Below are 25,708 nucleotides of genomic sequence, written 5' to 3'. Positions count from 1 at the left end.
GTGTTCTTGTCATATAAGTGGTTTGGATAGCGCCACTGAACAGTTCAAACATTATTAAGAATTAAATCCAGCAAAAATTGAATTCTAAAATACTTATGAACTGCATAAAGGCCTTTGGAGAACATCTTGAGAATCATCTCCTGGAGTGAGCATTCAGTCAAAGTGTCAGTACAGCTTTCAATCTATGGTGTTTGCTGCCCTCTGCTGATGATTCCAAACACTTTATTCCAGTGACTCAATCATCTATATTTGTGAGACAAAAGACTGAACTTTATTATTTCTCATTTTGGCCCAGGTCCTTTCAAAGACAATTGCTCATTTGGTATTTTAGAATATTGAGCTTCATGTTGTTATTGAACGGGTTTGTTTGTGTTACTACCCAAACATTATTACAAATGTTCAAACAAAAATCCAATCGTGTTAAATTTAATTCTATTTTAAAATCGTGGGAGAAATCTTCCAAAACTGCATTAACATTCAAGTATGTCAGCTAAAAATCAAGACGCGTGTCATGTATGGAATTAATGGTGTCATATCATGGCACCATTAATTAGTTCACTATTAGAGAGGGAAAGCCCTTTCCAATAGTAAACTAATCAGTTACTTATCTATAGGTCTAGCTATCTTGACTAGGATAGAGACTGCTGGAAGCCAATCCTTGCTGTATTTAGGCAATAGTAAGGTAAATCCTTTTTTTTTAAAGTATTTGCTACAGACTCTTTTTAAATTTGATTTGGAATTTGCCGTAAAGAAAAGTATGGTTTTGCTTCAGACCTGGATGTGACCTTCCCTGGGGCCACAACTGGTACAAAATAAGTTGGGTTATTTCATGCAACACAGTAAAGGGCTTTGTAAAAGCTGCTGTAACCCTTGTGCTATCCTAGGCACTTTAACATTGGGAGTTGGGTCATCTAGACCCACTAGACAGTGCATTAAAACTTTTTTCTTCAATGATTTATGAACCTCACTGGTGTCCATGGATTACATGAAATCTTTCCACCTTTATCCACCTTTTTCATAGAAGGGAGAACATGTCAATGTAAGGGTGGGGTCATCTAAGATAGCACAAGAGTTAATTTGTCACAACTTGAGAAATTGAACACTCACACCAGCATTGTTGGGCCTCTATCAGAACTCATCCCTTGGTATGCCTATCCCAGGTGGGGTGGCACTATTCCATGCCTATACAGGTGTGGTGGTTCATCTAACCCTTGTGCTTTCCTATGACCCCACCCTTACATTGACGTGTTCTCCCTACCATGACAAAGGTGGATAAAGGTGGAAAGATTTCATGTTATCCATGGACATCCGTGAAGATCACAAATCATTGAAGAAAAAAGGTTCAAGGCACTGTCTAGTGGGTCTAGATGACCCAACTCCCAATGTTAAAGTGCCTAGGATAGCACAAGGGTTACGGTCATATGCAGATAAGAAAAAAGGAACTTGGCTCACTTGCAAGCGAACCCTAGTGTGATCATCTGCAATACGCACACATACAGACTACTCAGAAAATCAAAGAGCAAAAATCCAATAAAAAGGATTATGTGATGTAAGCGGTGTGCAGTATGAGAAGGAAAAGAAAACAATGACCAGAGCAAAAAAACAAAAAAGCAGAAACCACTTTTAAAAATGTGTTGTGGGCAATCATGGAGATGTGATCAAGTGCAAGTGCTAATCAATCTATGGTCAGAGAACTATTTATCACAGTTGCTTGTGGGGTTGTAAACAGGTTGGGTGAAGGGAATCAATGTCTTGTCGGAGAAATAAATGGAGCAGATTTCTCTTTTCCTCCTGCTTTTTTTAACTTCCCCAAATAGCTGTTGTCAAAGAATGAAGCTTCCAGGTGGATTTTTCTGCTCTCCAAAATGTTGTTTGACAACAAATCAAATGCGTTCCCCATCTAATCAAACTAAATCACACCATATTATTCTGGTCCAAACACAATCTAACTCGCTTCCCCTGATGGCACTTTTGCTTGATTACAAATTTGATTCAGTTAGATGGTTTGCACTGCCACAGGTTGTACAGAGAAAAACATTTGAGAAGGCAATTAAATATTCTACTGCTGACAGCCGGCCACAGTATTTAAATCTGCAAAGAGCACTTCAACATTTTGATTGCATCCAAAACAAACTCAGGGCTTTTTTATTTTTTTAGTGATATCAGACATTTAAGAAGTTAAATAAAAAAACAGGTGTGAAAGTGAAACCCTTAAAAGTCACTCAGGTGAAAATCATGCTTTTGTTGTTTTTAACATACAGTACTATTGTGGCATTTTTCTGATGAGATGATGAGTATTTCTTTATTCAAATCGTGAATATGGAGCAGATGAAACAATGCTGTTGAAAAAACTTGTAGCTGTGACTTAGAAAAGAAAGTCTGTGGGCCACAAGCTCCCTGCCCCGCTCCATTCTGATACATCCACTTGAGGACAAATGGATCCATGTACCTCTTTGTTCTCCTTGTCTGAGCTGGAATCTGGCTCAAATCTGTATAGCTGCATAGCTCCAATATTGTTTAGCATTTTTGCTGCATCTGTAATTTTAGGTTGGGGTTGTGAGTGGCTGTAAGTTAGTGGGAGAGAGTGTAAACAGAAGGATGTCGGCCAGCTGGGGCGGGTTCACGCTGCGCTAAAAGTTTCGCCAAAAAAAAAAAATGTCACTCAAGATTTATTTCAAATCATAAATATATCTAAATACAGTCATTGTGTTTTCTGTTTTGATTCGTCACGGCTCACAGACTCTTGTAACCACTGAATAAAGATCTTCCACTACTGGTAAAACAAAAAGAAAAAAAAAAGGTTCGCCAAAAACTCAGAGGCAAATTTCTTATGAACTACTGCTGCTCTCCAAAAAATATGTCCTAGAAAATGACACAGTTCTTTCACAATTTTTTGTCTCAAACGACATAATCATAATTAAAAGACCACTGCTGTGAAAATACATCAAAAGATGATCGGAGTGGGACTTTAAGAGATTCCCTGCTTACTCTAAAAAGAAAATCTTAGAATAACAAACATTTAAAAAAATATATGGAAAAATATAAATATCTGTGTAAAACAAATGTCGGTTACTATAATGAGACTCCATGCAACAAAAGAGCAAAGATGTAAAAATGTGAGGTAAATATTGTGTTTAATAAACAAACATCAGTCAGGGAACTGACAATTGTCTGGGATGAAGGAGGGAGATATAAAGCACAATGCACATGTGTGTTGGAGGGAGGGAGGGAGGGAGGGAGGGAGGGGGCATATTTATCAGTTACACAAAGTGCCCCCATACAGTCAGGAGCATGAAGCTCTATTAAACATACAGATCAGGATCCAAGTCTACAGTACAAAAAAACGTAGCAGCAACATGTTAACATCAGAGACCGAAGGGGCTAACAAAGTAGTTTCATTTAGAAAAGTCACAGTTTTCTTAAAATTAGTTTAAAAAGGTAAAAACAGTTCTATGCATCTGCTAAGGGTCAATGCTACTCACAAAGTCTCTGTGTGAAATACATAGGTAGGGAAAAGTATCTATATATACTCTTATTATAAAGACCTTCTGGTAATGGCACAGTACAAACTCTCAGGAAACGCGACAAAAATATACAATGTCTTCACGTCACATTTGCAGATAAAAATGTAACTAAGGTCTCTGGCAAGCACAAGAGTTTCAGTGATCAAAAAAACAGCTTCTCATAAAGCAAAATAGAGGACACCATTTTGTTAGTTCAACTAGCTTGACAGAGTATGTCTTTTAATACAAAAATAAGGACAAATATAAATTAATATATATTAAAAGAATCAGATTGATACCCGGGAAGGAGGGGGGATTTACTGAGTAAGTACAGGTATTTATGATACAATAAATACTTGTCATTCATGACCAGGGAGGATGAACAGAAGGGTTTATTTTCCACCTGACAGGTGAAGTTTTTAACTGTGTGTGTGTGTTGTTCAGTCGCTGTATAAAAGAGTGCAGCTGTGTGTGGGGTCATGCACACGACCTCAGAGGGCGCAGGAGGCTCGCTAAAGGAGACTGATCACTATAGTGGGGACTTAAGTGCAGCTCCTCCCTGTGTTCAGTCTGTGCTACTGACGGTCGGATTTACACACAACACAGAAAGCAGGAAGTCGAAAGGAAGTGGTCGGAGCCGTCAGCTCTCCAGCGACAGGACACTGTGACGAACCATCGGAGTCATGATGTCAAACGAAACGAAGAATGGACAAAGTTCACTTCCGTGGGGTTTTTTTTCCTCTTTTTTTTTGGTCTTTTTTTCTTTACTTCATAATAAAAAATAAGTCTGTTTTTTGTACTTTACAATACAATTCAAGATTCCCACTGAGGAAGCATTAAATCACCAGTCCAGCACTGACGAGAAAAAAAAAACTCCTTTTGTCAGACAACTCTCCATTTTTTTCTTCTTTACCATTTTCAGGGGTCAGAAAAAAACACGGTTGAGGCGGAGAATACTCTGTTGCGCGTAGTTTCCTCAATGTGAGTGAAGATGGAAGAGGATCAAGTAAGGCGGGCAGGAACACAAAATATCTGGAGAAATCTGCAAAAAGGGGTGGACTCTTTTTTGTTTTTAATTCTTTCTTTTTATGAAGAACACTTTGTACAGCCGCACTTCACCACTTTCTCCACCTCCTGGACAAAGGAAGAGCCATCTGTGCAGTGGAAGGTGTATTTCCTACGTTTGCTACGAAGAGGGGTGCAGCAGGAGCCCTGTCCTTCTGACCCCCCCGGACAGCTGCCTCGACACTCTAAACGGGAGACCTTCTCCTGGGTTTGGCACGCCGCGTAGCCTTGCTGTCTCTGGTAGACATCTCGGACCCGTTCCCCTCTGCAGGCCACCTCTGGGATATGCAAAAGAATTGAAACAGTCAGAAGTCTACAATATAAAATGAGAGCAATATATTCAAATATACATGATGATATAAAATCTTCTGATGATGGAGGACAAATAGAAAGAATATTCTTGATCAAAATCATTGTGAATCAGGAGCAGATGAAAAAATGCTGCTGGAAAAGGCTTGCAGATGTGGCATAGGTGCTACAATCGGCAGGCCGAAAGCTCCCTGCTTCGCTCCATTCTGATCATGCTGACAAATAGTCCCGTGTACGTCTAAGTTAGCTTGGGGTTGTGAAGGGCTGTAAGCTCGTGAGAGAGTGTGCAAACAGACAGATGATGGGAAATGAGAAATTTCGAAAGAACCACTGCCACTCTGTAGAAACTATGTACTAGAAAATGACACAGGATATTTGATTTTGGCAAAAAATGGCTTTAAAAATAGATCAAAAGATGAAAGGAGTGGGTCTTTAAACAAACAAGCTGCATCTGACCAGCAGCAGCAGTTTTTTTGGCTTCTGTTAAACACATTTTTTGTGAATAAAGTTAAAGAGGTATCAGTGAACATCTTACATTGTTTTTATCCAACCAATCAATGTAAGGAAAAGTTCAAGAAGATCCTAATAGAAACTTTATATTACAAAAACCATTTGAAGAAATACTAATACATGTATTTCGGACCTGTAATTTTGTTTACAATGAGGACAAGGACTGAGGATGTTGTTCTTGGTTTTCTCATATTTTTTGGGGGGTGAAAGTGCCGGAGCACTTTCCTGCTATGGAAGATTTATATTTTTTTTATACCAAAATCTCTGATTGTACAATACTGAAATCTAATTATTCTGCTGATCAATATTGATGGGCAACAGGAATTCACCTACATCTTTAGGGTTATAGCAAAGGTTTTAATAGCCTGTGGCATTCGGCAAAATGGCAAAACCTCTTGTACAGAGCACATTTGTTACTACTTTCAGATTTTATATTAAAAAAAGCCAAGGAGAGGAAATATTTAGTTTGTTTCTTGTTTGGTAATAAAGTAATGAAAATGCAATCAAATGTATAAATTTACAGGATGACATTCTTAATTTTGTATGGACAAACTTATTAAGTACAAATTGTCATCCTTCCCCTTTAATAAATAGAATATGTATATATACTTAAAACACAACATTTAACAAATAAACAAAAAATAATAAAAAAAACAAAAAAAAGAAAACAGAAAGGGGTTCATACAAATTTACACCCTGGTTATCCAAAGATTCATGACCCCTTTTTGTAGTAGTAAAACCTGTCCAACACAAAACGTCTTCAGCGCTCATCTGTTTGCTCTGTTGTTGGACAGAACAAGTTAGAAAAAAAAAGTCCTGGTGTGTAAACCTTGTAAGAAAAACCAAAAACATTAAAAAAAAACTACAAATGTGAAGTATTTTTTAAACATTTGTGCCACAGACAAAAAAAACAGGCTTTTACTTGTTTTTTTATTAAAAAAATAAATAAAAATTTAGAATTAGAGACACAAAAGAATTAAATAAAAAAAACAGAACAAAAAAATAAAATAAAAAAAAAGATTTAAAAATATTAACCTATTCATGGGAAATTAATACTTAATTTTGTAAAATACATTGGAGATCATTTTGATATCAGAAATACTGCTTTATAGTTGAGTCAAAATAAATAAAAAGGTACTAATGTCCAATTATTGTCTATTTTAATCAAGACATGCAATTTTCCTAAACATGTATGTATAATCTTTAGAAATGCCCATTTTAGCTTTTTAGTTGAGAAAGACAGAAAGCATCAAACCATCTTATCTACATTATATGTAGTGAAAAGGAAGTAAAAAAGGGTTAGTGTGTTGAGGTCTAGTTTTCATGAGTGAAAAAAAATCCTTAAAAGAAGAAAGAAAAATGGATGAGGATTACATGCAATTAAGTAGTCTCACCTGAGTAGCTCCCCGCATGGGATTAAGAGGAAGTTCGGGAGAAGCTGAGTTGCAAAAGTGATGTTTTGAAGCATTAGTGCAGAGACATTGAAACAATGTTAGCAGCGCTCATTGCAGAGAACGGCATTCACAAACAACAGAGAAGGAAACAAGGGCTTTCATCAAAACAGAAAAGTGGGGGGAAAGAATTGATACGAATGGATTCTCCCCAAAAGATCTGCTAAACACAAATATTTATTAGTGATTCCTAACCTCTGTCGCAGGCTTCTCCTGTATAACCACTGTTGCACTCGCAGTATGCTTTGCCCAGGCCTGACACTCTACATTTGCCATGTTTGCAGTGAGACAGGCTGCAGGAGTTGACTGTGTCATGATCCCTCTCATCACAGAGGACACCAGTAAAACCAGGCTGGCAGCGGCAGGAGTAGGAGTAGGAGTTGATTGGGACACAAGTACCATAAATACACCTGTGGTTGGATGACAACAGTCAGAACACAGATAAATATGGACCTACTTATTTAGATTGATTAAAAAAAGTCACAGAAATGGCGTAACGTTCAAATCCAACTTACTTGTTCCCGTCACAAGGGTTGCTAACTTGCTGGTCACACAGAGTCCCTGTCCACCCTGGGTGGCAGGTACAGGTGAACCCACGCTGTCCTGTTGGGTGGCAGTCACCACTAACACAGGTGTCTCTCTGGCAGGGCTGGCAGCCTGGCTCCACACCATTTCCCAGCCAGTGTTGGGGACCCTGTGGACTTCCAGAACTTAGAGCCCCGAGGTCCAAACCAGCTCCTAAGTCCTGGAGCTTCCCGTTGATGTAAAGGTTACGCAGGCAGCCATGAAAACTGGTGCCATTGTGGCCTCCAGGGCTGTGCTGCAAGGCTGAGAAACCCCCAGAGGCAAAGGCTCGCTCCGGCATTCCTGCATGAGCAAAAGAGGGATTGTTGAGCCATATTCTACTGGCAAACAACAACAGATTAGAAAAATAGTTATCAGAAGAAATAGTGATGATGACTTTATCAATACTGTGGTTGGTCTCAGACTGACCTTTGTGGCAAATACAGATAGATTGTAAAAAAACAAAAGAGACAACTGTATACTGAAGTACATATATTTTTATCATTAAACCCAAAAAAGTTTACTTAGTTTCTGTTTTTTTCATGAAACCAGCAAGCTAGCTAGTAACTAGTAACCAATATGACCAAAAATGATACTTTAAAAACTGATCCTGATCTTTTTTTGATCTATTGTAAAAACGTTCCCAGTGGTCTTTTAATTGTAATTATGCTGTTTTTAGCCAAAATCAAAAAACCTGTGTTGTTTTCTAGGACATAGTTTCTGCAGAGCAGCAGTAGTTTATTAGAAATTTGCCTCTGAGTTGTGGGCGGGACTGTTCCCGACATCCATTAGTTTACACGCTCTCCCGCTAGCTTACAGCCCCTCACACCCCCAACCTGATATTAGCAGTGCAAAAAAAAGGCGAGTAATATTAGAGCAATCCAGTGGTTAAGTTTTGAGTCAGATGCCAGCTCATTCGAGGAAAACGAAGATGTAGAATGTAGAATGGAGCGAAGCAGGGAGCTTGTGACCCATACAGCGTATCCTCTACATCACAAACACAATCATTTTAAAAGGCACTGTTTTGTCTGCTCCTGATTCACAATGTTTTTAATAAAGAAATACTCAGAAATGCAATTTTCTTTCAATAAGTCCTCCATCTTCAGGAAAATACCACTAGAAAAATGGTAGTTTGACCCACCTTCTCACTTGATTAAAGTAACATTAACATTTTTTTTAACCTCAAATCTCATGAGATCCTATGGGGGAGACTACAATCTATCTGTTCAGTTTTAGACTGTATAGGATTCACAATTTCAAGAAGCTCTTTTAAGTGGAAAACAAAGGCTTTGTCTTGTTTCCCTCAATTCAAGCTACATTTTAACTTTTTTTGTAGTTTTATTCATTTTGCATCTTAAATTTTGTCAATTTAGCTCTCTTATACATATACAAGCCTGATCTTTTTACTTACAAGCTTTGGAGTATAAAACTCTTAATTTTTTGGTCAAATTTAGGCAGATATGTCTAGAAGCTTTGTAAATATGGATAAAAGAGAGATGTAAAGACATTTTTCCGGTCTTAATAATTCTGATTTCATAAATCACTTATAGTCACCACCCACTGTGAGTGGCGAAGGGGTTAATCAATGCACTGATTTGTCAAGAAATTCTAAAATAACGGTGTTCTACAAGAAAATCAAAGCCTCACCGCCCAGATAAAGGGGAGAATCTATGTTGAGAGTGGACTGCTTGTTGATAGAGCCGATGGACTTCGGGGGTCCGCCATCGATGGACAGAGACAGAGTCTGCTCTGCGGCGACCAACTCAACCGCATGAAAGCTTCCATCATTCACTGTCTCCACACTGATGGAAGGAAAATGAAACGGCTTAAGCAACACGTTCTAATCATCCATCGTGTCGGCGTTCCTCAGTGTGTGCATGCACCTGTAAATCGCAGAGGGTGGATAAGAGCCTGTGTCATAGCTAACTCTGAGGCGTCCCCTGTACAGCTCCATGGCAATGTGGTCGTTGTCTCCTTTGTACAGTAACACACCACTGTCCTCATCTGTTGCAATCTAAAAATAAAGAGGTATATGTTTAAAAAGGGTGTTAATTGGTTCCCAGAGATGGAACCAGACACCTTTAAAAGATAGTTTCCTTTAAAAATAGTAAATAAAATGTTATATATTTGAGAAATCAGCCAGGTGAGAGTCTACCTGTAGGCTTATGTTGGTCTGTGGTGAGAGCAGGTTGGATGGAAGCTGCAGGTAGGACTCTCGGTTGACAAAGTTGACACTAACGAGTGTTTCACAACGTTCACCCTCGTAGCCATGGAGACACTGACAGCGTGGGTCCGTTCCCACCACAACACACTGAGCCCCGTTGAGGCATTCGTGGTTGTCACATGGGCTGGTGCGGGGGAGGACCATTGGGGGAGCAAACTCACAGAATAACCCACTTAAAAAAAACAAAGAAACATTACCCAATCAAAGTGCTTTCAAGTACTAATCAATATGTGATGTTATTTCTGTATCAAATGTAGGTTAAATATTGTTTTCCCGTTTTTAAATGTTCTCACCTGTACCCCTCTGAACAGACGCAGGTGTACCCGTTCACAGCATCAATGCACTGCGCTCCATTCTGACACTTATTGTCTTTACAGTCATCGTAGTCCAGCTCACAATGCTCACCCACAAAGCCTGGAGTGCACTCACACCTGACATATTTGAACAAAACAGAACAAAATGCATGTTGATACAGGACCAAAACGAGCAACAAACAGTATTTAAAGACCCAGCCGCTCACCTTTATGTCTAAATTTACTTGAAGGCGCTTTAAAGTGAGGTAGAAAAGCGCTATACAGGTATACACTATTTGCCATTGAAATGGTTAAACAAATTGCATTCAATTTTGAGTCAAACTGTATAGGTGAATGTCTCTGTGCGCAATCAAGTTTAAACATGTAAGGAAAACATTTAAAAAGTTCATAGAAGCCCACTATTCTGTGGGGGTAACCCATCAACTCATTCATTCTATCATGTAATCAAATCTTTAAAGCCTGTAGGAGGGAACACAAAGTGTGTGTGAGTGTGTCGGTGTGTGTCAAATGCACTCACTTGTATCCCTGAGGAGTCAAAATGCACTTTGAGTCATGCTGACATGGGTTCAGCTCTGGGGCACAGAAGTCAAGCTTCTCCTCACAGAGCTCTCCTACATCCACAGACATAGAAATCACATCAGCAGCTTTTCAACACTTGCCTGATGCATAAACTGAATGTTAACGTTGAGCGAATCAATATTGTCCAACACCCTCACACAGGATTTGTTCTTGGTGTTTGTTACTGTGGCTGTGAAATGCAGGGCACAGCATGTGTACGTGTGGTTCTACGCTCGATGATGGATGTCTCTCTCATGGCTAAGACCGACGCAGTAGTCTGATAAATGATCCCACTGCTTAAAGTGCCACATTCTTGATGATATTCAAGAGAGTATCCTGATCCTCTGAACTCCAAATTAATCACTGATGAGGCATCAGGGATCCTCCTGACACCAGTGAGTCAACTTCTGGAGTTATTACACAAGCTTGTGATGTTCAGTCACGATTTGGGCATCTATGAAATTAAAAGGTTTCTGCTTATTAAGGTTTTCGAAGACATCCTTGCTCACAATCTAATTAAAAACTGGTTGCGTTCTGCTAAAAATCTGTTGGAGGAAAAAGTGCCACCAGTTTGTGCAAATGGGAAATGATGAGCTACAACAAACACCAGATCTGACCCACTGGAGGGAGGTTTGGAGGTTACTGAATGTTGCTTTGGTGGATCAGGCCAGGCCTTTTGATGCTTTATTGAACTACAGTTTCAGTCTGGAAACACATAAAGGATGGTTTAAAGTGGTTGAAACAAAGACATGTGTCTAAAAGTGGATGCATCAGAATGGAACGAAGCAAGGGGGTTGTGACATGTCCAGCGTATTTTTTTTACACTGTACCAACAACCTTTTTCCAACACAATTTTTACATCTGATCCTGATTCATAATGACTTGAATAAAGAAATACTCAGATTCGCAATTTTAAGCTTATTTCTTTTAATATATTTATGAGAAAAATGCTACAAGAACATGTTAAATACCTTAAAATTACAATGTTCATCAGAGTGGGTTTTTACTTTTTAAACCCCTAAAGAGGACAAAATGAAACTGAGATCCAAATGATCAATAAATTCATCGCCTTTTATTTCAAATAAAGTAACTTTCCTGATCTGATGTTTCCTGATGTTGAAACATTGCTCAAACTGAGTCTTAACAACTTTTTTTTTAACAAGCGGAAACGCCATGAACGCCTCCATCCTGATATCTGACCCATGAATGTCTGGTTTGAAATGAAGCTTAAAGGTGTGGTTAACAATCATGTGACTTTGAGGTGTTTCTACCAAAGAAACAGGCACTGCAGACATGAAGCACAACTGCATTCAGCAGGCTCACTCAGTGGCTTGGGATCTCACAGTTTTACAAGGTGCATGGAAAGAGCACAGGGAAATGACGTAGATTGGAAAACAAAAGGGAAAAAGGACAGACAGGGCAGAGAGTAGAACAGACTAACCTCTCTCCACCTCATTGGTAGCAGCTGTCATCCCCCAAAAAAACCCACCACAGCAGAAAATACGAACAAACAATGACAGATGAAAGACAGAAAGCAGAGCAAGATGGAAAAGAATACAACAAAACACCCAAAGACAGAGAGAAAACACGACCACAAAGGTTAGCAGAGCTGATTAGCACAGTGAAAAGCAGATTCACAAATAGCAAGAGACCAGTGTTTGTTTGATGCAATGTTTACACCAGGCATGTGACGCATCTTCAAGAACGCGGTGTTCACACTGGGCAAGCAGGGAGGGGCTTCTTCTTTTACTCTTTTTCTGCTGTTCAATAGCGCATGTCTGTCTCATAAAGTTGGAAGAGGCTTAGTGTGAAATGTTAAAGCGGTGCAAGCCTCCCAAATTTTGCTCCAGGCTTTTTCTTTCTCAGCTCTATTCTGATTCTACAAACTGTAGAGCTCGAGAACAGTTGTAGAAACTTCTGTAGTTCCGCAGGAATACAAGAGTTTCAAACGTAGAAGCCCGAAACCTGCATGTGTGTGTTGTCATCGACTTCTCATTGGAAGTGGTTGCTTGAAAGTACGTTGCCGAGGGCGATGCGAACGCAGCTTGAGAGAATTTTTTTCTATAAATCAGTTTTTATCCATGCATGCATTTTTAGCTTTAAGTAAATGAAATGGGATTACAAAATGAAGCAAAGCACATGAGAATTCAGTGGTCCCTCTCAGGTTTGGGTTACCTGTGTATTCTGGAGAACACATGCAGGTGTAGTTGTTGATTCCATCCACACAGGTGGAGTTGTTCTCGCAATCGTTGTCCTCGCAGTCGTCAATGTTGATCTCACACGAATCTCCTTCAAAGCCCTCCGGACACACACACCTGAAGTCACGCACACACATTCTTATGGGTAAAAAGGATAGTCACACACTGAAGAAATGCAATGTTCGCCAGACTTTTTTTAAAGTTAACTCTGCTGTTTTTGTCGCCCTGCAGAAGAAATGGGCAAGTTGACTATAAACCAAAAGGTAATAATAACCAATTAATAACTTTACCAGAATTCTAAAGCGAAATAGATCAATAATTTGCTAGTTGAGAAGCAAAACTCAAAAGTACGCAACGGAAAAAACAAATACAGTTTCCCTGAAAGGCTTTAAAATAGTAAATGATTTTGAAAAGACAAAAGCCAATTATGATCTGATAAAGTACAATACTATCCTATATCAGTGACACATACAGATTATCAGTGCATGCAAAACATAAATCCAGTGTCAGCCACATCTACATTTTCCCCTTAGGAGAAAATAGTCTGAGGTACACACAGGCACAACTACTGCACAGCCATGGAGCTGCAGTGTTACACATACTCCTGTGGATTAATAGCTCATTACATAGCCATTGGCAGCAATTCTCAATAAATATTTTATTTGACAATGGAAAGAAGAAATAGTGCAAAAATGGAATGTGACAAAAAGAGCTTTGCAGAGGCTGAAATTAGCAACCGAGGATTAATGATTGCAGGGTGGGAGTCAGAATTGGTTCTACAAAGAAAAAAGATTCTGCAAATGGGGGCTTTCCACCAATGAGGCAATTCAAAAAGTAGAAACGGTCTTGTAAGATGTTTACTTACTTCAAAGTTGTCTCTATTTTACATCAATAAAAGTCCCATTTTGATCATCTTTTGGTCTATAGTAAAAATGTTCCCAGTGGCTTTTTAATTATGATTATGCAGTTTTTGGCCAACATAAAAAAATGTCCGTTTTTAGGACAAATTTCACAATACCATTGGCTAGGTTTGCCGGCAGTAAACTCTGCTTTTTTTGTCACCCTGCACAGTAAAATGGTCAAGTTGAAACATAAATAAAAATGTAATTATAATCAATTCATAACTTTACCAGAATTTTAATGCAAAATAATAAAACAATAATTTGCTAATCGAGAAGCAAAACTTTGCTGCTTTATTTCCAACTTCCCTGGTCGTCAGATTTCTTTGTCAAGGGCGTCCTGGCCAAGAGGCAGATTACAACACATCCCATCAAGTTTTATATAATAATAAAAAAAAAGCAATGACAACAACACAATCTTAAAGATTTCATCTCCAGATCTTTCAGAAAAGCATGAAACTGATGCAAAGCTGTGAGAATTCGGATGGAGGTTTCAGTGTATTCTATAGAAATTGTGTCAATTGTAATTTTATTATTTTGGAAAGGGGTAATTAAAGCAGTTTTTGTTTGTTTGTTTGTTTGTTCTTTTACTAAGATCTTAGAATGTCACATTTACAAGGACAATCTGGCCTTTAATATAAATAAAAATGTGAACTGTATTAACCCAGTAAATGATTTCAAGATTAGAAGCATGTTTTAAAGGCTTTAATTTTTTTCTGATCTTGCTCTGTGTTGATGAATATTACCTAACTAGTTTTGGGTGGTACATATAAATAGGTGTTTATTTGCAAAATAAATACAATTCTTTTCAGAAACAAAATATATAATTTCAAGCATTTTAATTAAAAAACTGTTTAATAAACTTTTATTTTTTAATTCAAGACTTTTCCTCTTCTTTGTACTTTTCCTTTCAAATATCTGCTCCATGCGTTTTGAGTCAGAGCAGACCAGAACTTATTAAGACAAGTCAACTATATTTTAAGAAACACTCAAAGATTTCTCACCAAAAGTTGCTTCCGTCCCCTTCTTTCAGATGACAAGTTCCTCCATTCTGGCACGGGTTACTGATGCAGGCATGAATGGGATCTTCACAGTTTTGGCCCTTCATGACACAAAAGCTAAATGGGTATTTTCGATTTCTCTAATCTTATAATAATTATCTCTAAAAAAAAGGCCTGTATGTTGTTTACTAGTTGAAAATGACATGGTTGTGGTACCTTAAATCCATAAGGACAGGTGCAGCGATAGTAGTGCACGGGGTCATTGGTGCATGTGCCGTCATTCTTGCAGGGGTTGGACAGGCAGGGTTCACACTTTGCCTGGATACTCAGATCAACAGGGCCTGTGTGACGCACCAACCAACACAAACAACAACAACAAAAAATACATTAAATGCTTTATATTCAGGAGAGAAAATCGAGTTAGAACCCAACATTTAAACACATTTAGGGACACTCTGGATGGATCTTATGCATAAATAAAAATAGTAGGATATTTTTGCAGGTTAAAAATGAATGCAAAATCTTTTCAAATATTGATGGTAATGGTGAAAAACCCCAGAATTTATGATTTTTTTTGAATATGTTAAAATCTAAATTTAAACTTTAAAGTTAGATTTTCCCACTGAATAAAAAATAACATTTTGCAGCAGCTGCAAAATACATCCAGCAGTCAGTATCCCCAAAAAAGACAAAGACAGTACATCAACATTTAACATTCAGAAGACAAGATGCTGGTGAGAACATGGGGGCTCAAAGGGAAAGGGAAGGCAGGCTCAGTCTTCTCAGGTTTCTAAGGGTGGGGTAAACTGGGCCGGGACTGTCTCAAACGGGGCAATTAAAGAAGACAAAAAAAAACAATAAGTGGGATATCAGTGGCTACTTTACCTGGTACCAGAAAGCCACAAGGCCCGAGGACTTCTACAGTGCGTCAGTCAAATTAGGTCAGAGATAAGTTTCAGTCATGTAGTGGAAGGTAATGTGATATCATGAGGTGTAAACATAAGGTCAACAGTCAGAAGAACAGTTTCAGTGGGAGGAGGTGCAGCTGCAGTCATTTTGGATTTAAAAGCCCCAATTTTTGACTTACATTTTCGTGGGGACAATTTTTCAAAAGTGTCTTATGGGGGACCTATATTTCATAATAGTCCAATGAATGATTGTGGAGAGTTAAAACGTAACTTGGTATTGGGTAATCGCTTAAAAAGCAGGACAGAGCTCTTTCTGAACATGCAACTGTCTAAATGTAATGAAAAACGCATAAAGCTTGTTTTAAATGACACTGTTTGGAAACAAAAAAACAAATTCTGACATGTTTCTCTGGATTAATTATCTCCCAATGACAATTACCAAGGGTGAATTAATGAGCGATTTGCTAAAATAATGTAAAAATGTGTCATAACAAAGGCTTATAGATAAATAGTTTGCTTTTCCAATAATGCCCCTCTACAGACAGCTAAAATTTAGATTTGGTCATATGCGGTCCCCTCTGGTAGCTTTTGTTAAATGGTTATAAAGATCGCACATTAAGAAAAGTGCATGTTTGTTTTGTGCTATTTTTGGGACCGTGGATATTTACTAAAGAAGTCACCTGAAGGATGGTAGAGTTGTGTTTACCTGTGCAGGTGAATTTCTTGGAAGGCGTGGTGAGGAGCAGCTTGTCTGTCATGTCACCAGGCCCAGCACAGCGGGCAATGCCCGGCTCCTTGTACCCGCTTTTTACCCAGTCGGACAACCACTGCATGTGGCAGTCGCAGTACAGAGGGTTGGCCCCCAGAGCCCTGCAATGTATTAAAAATAGTGCAGCATTTATCATTAAGGTTAAAAGCACGAGTTCCCTCTCACATGATTTTATATACATCTTGATAGATGATGCACAAAATTATACTTCAAAGATTCAACTAAAGTTGTGGTGATACAATATAGTTAATTTTTTTTAATGTAAATGAATACAGTCTATATAATTATTGTTCATTTTGCACTTAAAACAATTTTTTTTAAAATTATGAATGAAAATGCCTCTTAACAGATTTAATGTCTTTTTTTACTCACTTTTTATTTTAAGCAAACAAACAAATTGTCTTTGACATAACAGCTTCAAACAAAAATTTGGCATTTGCTGTTTTTACAAATGTTTTATTCTTTGTCGTAACAAAAAAAAAGTCATTAATTTACTGATGTATTGCTGTGAAAAAAAGTTTTCACAAGTTTAATGCACACAACACACGTCCCTCGGAGTCTCTATATGTTCACCTTCAGCCGATAGTAATTGACCCGACCATAGCAGCAACCTTGTCTTTGGACGTCCGTTTGCTTGCATCACATGTGCATAAAAAGGTAACAACAGTAGAAAACGCAACAAGAAAATAAAACAAAGTTTGCCAGAAACAGATTCTTTACTTCCTGATCTATTTTATACATTTTTACCAACATAATCTTGTTTGTATCTATGGTTAACCAAATGTTCTATACCTTTCTGTATCTTTTCATCCTTGGTTAAATGCTGTGCATTAATGCCACTTAGTATAACATCCTCAAGGTGTTAAAATATTATTTAAAAAAAAGAAAGAAGTTTCAGAACCATGAAAAGGCACCTTTTTGGATTTAGAAGGCACAATTAGTTATTAACATTAGCGGAGAGTGTTTCTTCATATTCCGATTTGAAACTGAAATATGAAACTGATTCATATCCCTTAAGTTCCAACCTCAACAACACATACACAAAAATGTGTAAAAGCTGCTAAACCTGCATCAGTGACCATCAACGTCAAGCCAGATTTGAAATCAGTCATGCTTTGATTGTGTCACCGCTTTAATTCAATTCATGAAAAGCTCCCAGAAAGGGGTTGTAACTGCTGTAAGCTTTTTGAGCTTTTAGTTTCTCAGATCTTATCATTGGGACGCTCCGAGAAATGACAAGTAAACTGGGGTGGAACGTTGAAGTCCATGCTTTTTTCTTCTGGCCAATGGCTGTAAAAGTAATGATCCCCAATGACAAGCTCATTTATGACCCCGCGGTCATAAATGAGATACTTGATATCGTGCCACAACCTTTTTCCACCACCGTGACTCCATTACATGACCTACTGCTACAGTTTCATATATATATTTGACCTAACTCATGCAGCATAGGATGACTCTGTGGCATTTCTTTCCACTTAACTTTTGCTTTTCTCCTTGTCAGAGCACGGCTTCTCCTGTCAAATCTAACCCTGCAACTATTTTGTCTAAAATGTCCAATTTCCCTTCCTTTGAGAGAGCCGTTACACCAGTCTGAGAGAAAGCTACAGCCAGACACTGTTATACAAAATGAAGCTCATCTTCTGTCATCATCATTTCAAGTGTTAAAAAAGGCCAGTGTGAGTGTTGTGTGGAGTCCATGTTGTAAGAATGATCTTCTGCTCACTTCACTTCTTTTCTTTATGCATCCTATCCCAAGTTACCTCTCACGTTGTTTAAAGAATGCTGGAAAAAAAGGCTAGCTAGAAAATCTAGAGAAATATCTTGGAAATATACATAGCACTTTTAACACTACAGAGGCTTTTACAGAAAAACAGAGGAACTTTTTATTTGTTTCTACTGATTTTTTTTCTTTTTTGCCACAGCAGGACTGATAGTAGTTGGGGAACCATCTACACCTTGGCCCACGACCGTCAGAAGTGGAAAGATTTCGTTGCTGCCCTGAGCATCTCAAGGCGTAAAAGGCAGTACGAAGAAGAAGAAGGACTGATAGTTAATGGATGGTTTTAACTATTTTTTTAACATTTCAGTTACGTCCGTGTTTAAAAAAATAAGCACAATGTTTATGGAAAGTACTTTGTTTTTGTAGATTAATGTCCCATCAGATTTTCATATTTAAAATAAAGGAATTGTCATAAAAACAATGTTTTTACACATACTTTTCATTCCCCAGTGCTAGAAATAGTTTTCTTCTTAACTCCAGAGTGTAAGGTGTAAAGGTGGATGGCATCAGATTAAAGACGTGCTTTGAAATGACTGTTTCTGTGAAACTCACAAGTGAGAAAGCGATGACAGATCCTTGAAGGCTCCTTCAGGTATCAGGGAAATGTCGTTGCCATGGAGAGACCTAGGAAAGTGCCAATGAAATGAGGTAAAAAAAAAAAGGAAAAGAAAAGAAAAGAGGACTCAGAGATGTGGATGTTTGGATGGTACATTCTGCAACAGTTTGGCTTTTTGGCGCCCTTTCTGTCTTTGTCAGCACGGCTACTCACAGCAAACGAAGAGACTTGAGTCCATCAAACGCCCTCACTGGTATGCAGCGCAGACGGTTGTAGCTCAGGATTCTTTGCACACGGAACAAACAGGTTGGCATGGAAACTTTCAGGAATTTTTGTGGCAGCATATTTTTAAATGTCCTGCTTAAATTCTAATAAAGTTGCACACAAAGAACCTGTCAAATTCAATGCATTGGACTGGAAATAAACACGTGTTTCATTCCAAATCAAACAAAAATTTGGAATTTTTCCCTCAAGCTTCAGAAGAAAACGCTGAAAAAATCCAGCTGCATCAAAAACAAAATCTGACAGCATAATATAATATCCCCTTTTGAGCTCATTTTGTTGCTGAAATGTCTCTGAACTTTATGGAGTTCTCACACACACACAAAAAAGAAATCAGCACAAACATTGCAAAGGGGTGGATGAAAAGCCAGACTCACAGGGTAAGCAGCTCGGACATGTTACTGAGGCTGTGGTTGGACAACGTGCTGATCTGGTTGTTACTCAAATCACTGAAAAGTAAACAGTACATGCATGAACATAATGCATTATGACTTTTCCAATCTTAGCTTGTTGGCTAAATCAATTGATAGTCACACACAATAAATATCCAGCATCAAAACTGTTAGTTGCTCTTTTAAGCAGAATGCAAGAAACAAAAGCTGAGACACACTCTCCTGTATGTTTGAGAAACCCTTAAGGATCATGTGGGTGATACTTACATGAGAGTTAAGTGTTTGTAATTGGAGAGCTCCACAGGAACTTGGGTGAAGTGGTTCCCATCCAAATACCTGTGACGGACACATGGAACGAGAACAGACCACACACATAAAAACACACAGGTGTTTAGAGTTAAAAGATCAAAGATGAAACGAAAGTTTGGATTCAGAAATCCCCGTTGAGAACATGCGCCGGAGAGTCTGTTTGGATTTTATACTGTTTAGTTGCATAGGGCGTGTTTTTACTCATCCCAGTATTAAATTCCCACTCAGATCATCAAGTGTTCCCAGTAGTCTTTGCATCATGATTATGCTGTTTTTAAGCAAAATCAAAAAACCTGTGACTTTTTCAAGGACATACTTTCTGCAGAGGGGCAGTAGTTCATTAGGAACTGTTGGCGCAGAGTAAGAATTGAATGTATGAAAGTGATATGCATTTTAATTTGGTTTCTCCGGTTTTTCAAATGAAATTGTAATTTTTCTTTAAACAAAGATTGCAGTATAAAAAAGACTATCTATGTGTGTGGTGTAAATTTGCAAAACAGGGTATTGATGTCAAACTCACAGTTCAGTGGTCTCTTTAGGCAGACCTTTTGGAAGTGTGGTGAGACCTTTGTTGCTGCAGCGCACCACCGTGTCCAGACAGGAGCACTCAGCCGGACACCTCATGACAGGAGAGCAGCTGTTCTCATTGTTGCCTGGTGGATAAGTTATGGAAAAGAGTTGATGTAAACCTGTGTGCTCGAGTTAAGTTCATCCTTTTTATTTCTCACCATCTTCACAGGCAAAGTCCTGGACAGCTACGTCCTGAATAGGAATCTCTTTGAGGAAATATGGATTCTGACAGCGAGGATTTCCGGTGACGATGCGCTTCCTCCTCAGCCAATCCCCGAGCCAAGCCAGGTGACAATTGCAGTTGAATGGATTGGCCAAGAGGTTTCTTAAAAAGGAAAAGGATGAGATGTTAAAGACAGCAAAGGATTTTGCTGCTCATTTCGTGCATGCGGACTGTTTGTGCTCACAGCGTGGACAGAGAGTGCAGCGTGTCGAACGCTCCGGGGGTCATGGAGGTGACCTGGTTGTCGTAGAGTGAAAGGAGACGAACTGAACTCAGACCCACAAAGCTGCTGTTGCTCACACAGCTGATTCTGTTGCTCCTCAGCATGCTGTTCAGACACAGACACAAATTTACTAATTAGTTGTTCACAAAAAATAAAAAACCCAATATGAGAACATTAATTATGCATGCTCTTCCAATATTGGGAGTACAATGTCAGGATGCGGGACCAGATTTAAATATTTCCAGGACTCACGAAGCGTATGCATTTCAGAGTGGATGTGTGTGTACCCACAGTGTGCGGAGGCCGCCGAGTCCTTTCAACATGCTGTGGTGTATGTTCTCCAGCTTGTTAGATGTCAAGATCAGCTCATTGACCCCTGAAGCTCCTTCAAACGTACCCTCCTCTATGTCAGTGATGCGGTTGTTGCTCAGGTTGCTGCAAAGAAAAGAAAAGTGGAGATAGTTGAAAGGAGATGAGCGACCCAGTCACATGCTTCTGTGTGACTTTGGGTTGTTTCCTTTTTATATTTGCGGGACTTGACTTACATTTTCCGCAGATGAGGCAACTTTTTAAAGATCCCTGTAGCCTCGAGAACAGTGAATTCATTGTTGTTAAGACGCCTGAGAGCAACAAAAAAGAGATGAAACAGGCCAAAGGATTTCAACAACGAAGATTCTTTCACGGCACAGCTTTGAAGGGAAATGAGAAAATCAAACAACTCACAATTCAGCTGTGTACTGAGGAATGTGATCTGGTATTTTGGTGAGTTTCTGGTTGGAGCAGTCGACTGTCGTGCCCTCGCAGCGACATTTCTCAGGGCAGGCCAAGTCGGCAAAGCAGTCTCCTCCCAGTTTACTGCGGTAATCCTCCGTACCTGTTTGAATTACAACCACAATGTTACTGAAGACATTTGCAGTGCAGGAGTCAACCCCGTGCAGTTTGCTGGAACTGGGTCATAAGAAAACACAGCTAATGCTCAAAGTGTGGGGTGTGATACAATAGAGGGGTTTCTGGAACATTGAATCAGGGTTGTGCTAGTTTAGTTTTAGACGGGAATCAACCATTACTCATGATCAAATGCATTGGAGTGTAGATTTATGATATTTTATTTGTACATCACAGACTTTTAGGAGCCAGATCACACAAAGACATGTAAAGATCAACAAGTACAGACAGCCATGCACCCAAAGGAGAAAAAAAAGTGGAGTTTTTCTTTCCTGTCAGACTACTAAGAAAATGTTAGTCTTAGAAACCACAGCACACGTGAAAAAGCATCAAAAGTCAGAGCAGAAGTACGCCTGTGCAGATGCAGACTGTCATCTCTCAAAACACACACGCACAAAGACTGCAGGCAGCAACAGGAGTTTGCTGTCTCTTGCACCTTTGGCCATGCTGCAGGGATTTGCCGGGCCGTTCCATGGTGCTTGACAGAACCATGTTCCACTTTTAGGAACCTGGCAGCCACATGGTTAGATCAAGCACAAAGGAACAACCTGCTGACTGACTGCTCCTCCGCTGGAACACAGGGGTGGGAAGGACAGAGGGCAGGAGGAAGCAGGTGAGATCTAAGGACAAGAAAGGATGGGACTGTCTTTTCTTGGCATTTCCACTACAATTTCTATTAGAGAGGGAAGACAGCTACTGGCAAGAAGGAAATAGGATGGTGGTGGGGGGTCAGGAAGTGAGGGATGGAAAAAAAAAGGCTAAAAGCAAAGGATTAGGAAGAATAGAAAAATGAGGGGGGACACTTTAAGGAAGATGGCATAAAGTTTGAAAAATACAATAAATAGGAAAATGCAGATGAGAATAAAACAAAGAAAAGTGTAAAGATGAACGGTAAAAAAGAATAACAAAAAAACTAAAAAAGAGAGGACGGAAAAAAACACGAAGAAGGGTCAGGGCAGGCAGAAAAGTACCGTAAAGTGACAAAAGACGGAGAAGACAGCAACAAACAACGAAACTCACAAAGAACAGAATCAGGAGTGGAGCAGCTGCTACAGGAATGGGAGGAGAGTTACTGCAGCACTTAAATGCAAGAGAAGCTCTGACTTCTGGGTTAACACTCACATATCAACACGACACACGTCATACAGACAGAAGACAATCAAAGAAAAGTTGTTTTAAAACTTGTTTTTATTATTTTTCTGGTAGCGGGTGGTGTGCAGAGGACGGGAGGGAATTACAGAGGGGTCAGAGGTCAGCCCTGGGACGTGAGGTGAGGAGGTCAGACTTGACGGATGTGGTTTGTGTGTGCGTTACTTACAGCCAACATGGTGTACTCCTTGATTTTGTTAGAAAGGCAGTAGAAAAAAAGAAAAAGGGGTTTTATTTGAACAGAAAGGAGAAAAAAGCACGGGAGGGTAGGAAAAGGTGCAACACGTGCCGCAGGTTGCAGGCTGTCCCGCTCAGTGATTCACTGAGAATTATGACTGACCTGTCAGTTGTGAGAGTCGTGATGGTATTAAATGGTAAAAAGTACATCTGGAATAGATCTAATAAAATCTATTTCTTGGAGATGTTGAAACTAAAACTATAAATAATCCACTAAACTCTTTAAATGTACCCCAAAAAAACTCCAACAAACATAAAATGTAATGGGAATTTGATTGAAGTGATTTTTGATGATATTGATTGAGGAGTGTAATATCTATCATGTTCCACAGAACAGGACACGTTTATTGAACTTTTCAGCCAGAAATGTTCTTGAATTATGCAGCCTTGCCCTGCATGTGGCATATGGTCTTTGAAACCTCTGTACCCCCCCTAGTGAGCTGCAGAGTTAATGACTACAGTGAGCGTGCACGCACACACACCCACCCAGCCCTCCTCCGTATGCGGCTCTGGTAATGACCGCCTTTAGTCCTGCTACTGATCTCAAATGCATGCGTGATTTGCATATTTCTCAGCACCCCTCTGAGCATGGCGACTGGGTGACCTTTTGATGTTCTGCAGCGAGAGGCACAAACACAAATGCTCGCAGGCACACACTCGCACTGTGGCCATCATTAGATGTGCTAAGAAGCCCGGAGGAGGAGTGCAGTCTCCATGATAACTACATGGATGGTCTAATTGCGTACAGTACTGCACAAAGTGGCCTGCAGACACCAAACTGATCTTATTGATCCTCCAATCAGCTTTTCATCAAAAAGCAGGTGCGTGATGCATCACAACCTGATTTTAACCACAAAATTAAGTGTTTTAGCTCGTAAAAGAGTGTAAGTCGAGGCGAGTCACTTAAAGTGCCGTGAGTATGCAGAGAGTGAGCAAACAGTGTCTGAAGCACACACACACCAAAACACAATCATGCTCAGAGTACAATACCTGGGATGAAATACTGTTCTCTAGCTAACGGAGAAACAGAGAGTCAAAATTAAGATCAACAAATGACTAGAAGGCTAGACGAAAAGATAACAGCAGCCACATGTGTGGGTGAAAATAAAGAAATGTTGCGCTTTTGCGGTTAGTAGAAAGAGGCCGAAGGGAAACCTCAGCAGGAAAACACAGAATGAAAACAGAGGTGAGGAAAGTTTGTCATAAGTTGGATGTTTGGGGATCTGGATGTACACATTTGATTGATCAACTACAAAGGAGTCAAGCAGCTTTTAGAACTATAAAGTTCAGAGTTCCACTGAGGGTTAAGCTTAAGGTTAAACGAAGTGAGTTGTTGTGTGAAACATGGCTCCTCTGTGGAGTGTTTAAACAGCTGGAGAACATCTCCTGATTCAAATACTTAGTGGGCTGCTGTGCAGCCAGCACTACATACCAAACCTTCTTGTTGTTGTCTGACTGTGGCTCTTTTCAATTGTAGCTTCTAACGTAATCACAATGAAACGATCAGCGATTCACGATACATTCCTTTCTTGTCACGAACAGAGCTATCCTCTGTACTGTATTCAAACTTATCAAAAATCTCTTAATACTTAACCATTTAATAGGTATTGTGATACTGTATTTGTGTCTGACATAGTAGCAAAGAAGCGAAACTATCAAAGCTGAAATGAGCGAGGTGATTCAGATTTTTTTGTTTAAACTGTACATTCTGAAGATTAACTTCAACCGTTTAACAACAAAAAGATTATCTATAATGTAGTTTTCTTTGTTTTGAGTTAGTTACTTAATTAAAAAAAATCCATTTGTTCTTATTTTAAGTTTTATTTTTAACTATCTGAAGTTCTACAAAATTTAACTGAAGAGAAGCAAAATGTTGAGGCCAGGAGTGAAGGACCTTTTTTTCTTCATTTTGTACTGTGTTTGCCTCTGCTTTCACTATTTCAATCAAACTTTTCCATGACTCTCTTGGAGTTCTAACCTGAGCAGCGGAACTTCTTGCTCTTGATCTGTCCGATTCGTTTGTTGGCGAGCCGGCGTGGGCTGGTGCATCGGGCGCCGCTCGTCTCAATGGGGTTGTCCTGCAGGTAGTCAGCCAGCCACTTCAGGTGACAGTCACAGATAAAGGGGTTTTGGGCTAAGTGGCTAAATCACCCACATGCAAAAAAAACAAACAAAAAAAAAAACAAAAACATAAAAAAAACTTTAATAAAATAAGTGAAAACACATTAATGAACTGTTAGAACGGTATCTAATAAATATGTGCATTCAAAGCTATCAACATTTTCAGAAAAATATTAATTTTGCAAAAAGTTTGTTTCACAGAGTTACATCGTATTGAATATAAATGTAATAGATAAAAAAGATACTAATGAAACTTTTTACTGATGTTTCCATTCAATTTATTTAATCTGAGGCTTTCTCTAAGAGCCTGATGATTTTGGCATTTTAGGTTTTTATCTATACACATGTTCAGAACTCCAGTAATGCAGTGCTTTAAATAGTTTTATTATTATTTTCATCCTCTATTCACATCCTCTGGCAGTTGTTAGTTAAATGTGTGTGTTTACATACAGGGTTTGTATGGCTCTCAAAGATGAGAAGGTCCCCTTGGCAATGGTTTGGAGCTTGTTGTCATACAGTGAGAGCAAATTGAGGTTATGAAGATCCTGGAATGCGTCCACGCGCAGACATGCTATTTTATTGGCGTTTAGTAAGCTGAAAAAAGAAGCAAAATTTGGGGTGAAATTAAAATCTTTTCTATTATTT

At 39.0% G+C, this 25,708-nt stretch overlaps 1 protein-coding gene and 1 non-coding gene across 19 annotated transcripts in view; both read right to left on the bottom strand.

Annotated features, from left to right (window-relative positions):
- Window positions 1–3,117: 3,117 nt before the first annotated feature.
- The window catches only part of LOC144994633 (slit homolog 2 protein-like), a 96,744-nt gene continuing 74,153 nt past the window's right edge, over window positions 3,118–25,708 (bottom strand). For 3 of the 18 annotated variants that reach the window (XM_078953361.1, XM_078953365.1, XM_078953407.1), the window contains 24 exons: window positions 25,514–25,657; window positions 24,921–25,084; window positions 21,335–21,485; window positions 21,157–21,231; window positions 20,903–21,046; window positions 20,573–20,716; window positions 20,324–20,490; window positions 20,116–20,248; window positions 19,554–19,622; window positions 19,272–19,343; window positions 18,826–18,897; window positions 18,609–18,680; window positions 16,211–16,374; window positions 14,813–14,937; window positions 14,600–14,697; window positions 12,674–12,813; window positions 10,458–10,551; window positions 9,920–10,057; window positions 9,558–9,798; window positions 9,286–9,416; window positions 9,050–9,204; window positions 7,354–7,705; window positions 7,034–7,248; window positions 3,118–4,846 (listed from right to left, as the gene is read on the bottom strand). In XM_078953361.1, coding sequence (XP_078809487.1) covers window positions 4,590–4,846; window positions 7,034–7,248; window positions 7,354–7,705; window positions 9,050–9,204; window positions 9,286–9,416; window positions 9,558–9,798; window positions 9,920–10,057; window positions 10,458–10,551; window positions 12,674–12,813; window positions 14,600–14,697; window positions 14,813–14,937; window positions 16,211–16,374; window positions 18,609–18,680; window positions 18,826–18,897; window positions 19,272–19,343; window positions 19,554–19,622; window positions 20,116–20,248; window positions 20,324–20,490; window positions 20,573–20,716; window positions 20,903–21,046; window positions 21,157–21,231; window positions 21,335–21,485; window positions 24,921–25,084; window positions 25,514–25,657 — 3,517 coding nt within the window. In that variant the 3' untranslated portion in view covers window positions 3,118–4,589. Of the gene's footprint in view, window positions 4,847–6,781; window positions 6,826–7,033; window positions 7,249–7,353; window positions 7,706–9,049; window positions 9,205–9,285; window positions 9,417–9,557; window positions 9,799–9,919; window positions 10,058–10,457; window positions 10,552–11,939; window positions 11,964–12,673; window positions 12,814–14,599; window positions 14,698–14,812; window positions 14,938–16,210; window positions 16,375–18,608; window positions 18,681–18,825; window positions 18,898–19,271; window positions 19,344–19,553; window positions 19,623–20,115; window positions 20,249–20,323; window positions 20,491–20,572; window positions 20,717–20,902; window positions 21,047–21,156; window positions 21,232–21,334; window positions 21,486–22,874; window positions 22,893–23,932; window positions 23,957–24,920; window positions 25,085–25,513; window positions 25,658–25,708 lie in introns of all 18 variants that reach the window. The other 15 variants (XM_078953333.1, XM_078953338.1, XM_078953340.1 and 12 more) reach the window with 10 other exon arrangements.
- Window positions 22,012–22,116, bottom strand: mir218a-1 (microRNA mir-218a-1). Its single transcript, NR_107078.1, has one exon. It is a non-coding gene; the product is annotated as a microRNA mir-218a-1 (primary transcript).

Source organism: Oryzias latipes, chromosome 1 (genome assembly GCF_053564925.1).
Source record: "Oryzias latipes strain Hd-rR chromosome 1, Olatipes_Hd-rR_3.1".
Taxonomy (NCBI): Eukaryota; Metazoa; Chordata; class Actinopteri; order Beloniformes; family Adrianichthyidae; genus Oryzias; species Oryzias latipes.
This window is presented reverse-complemented; position numbering and strand designations above follow the sequence as displayed.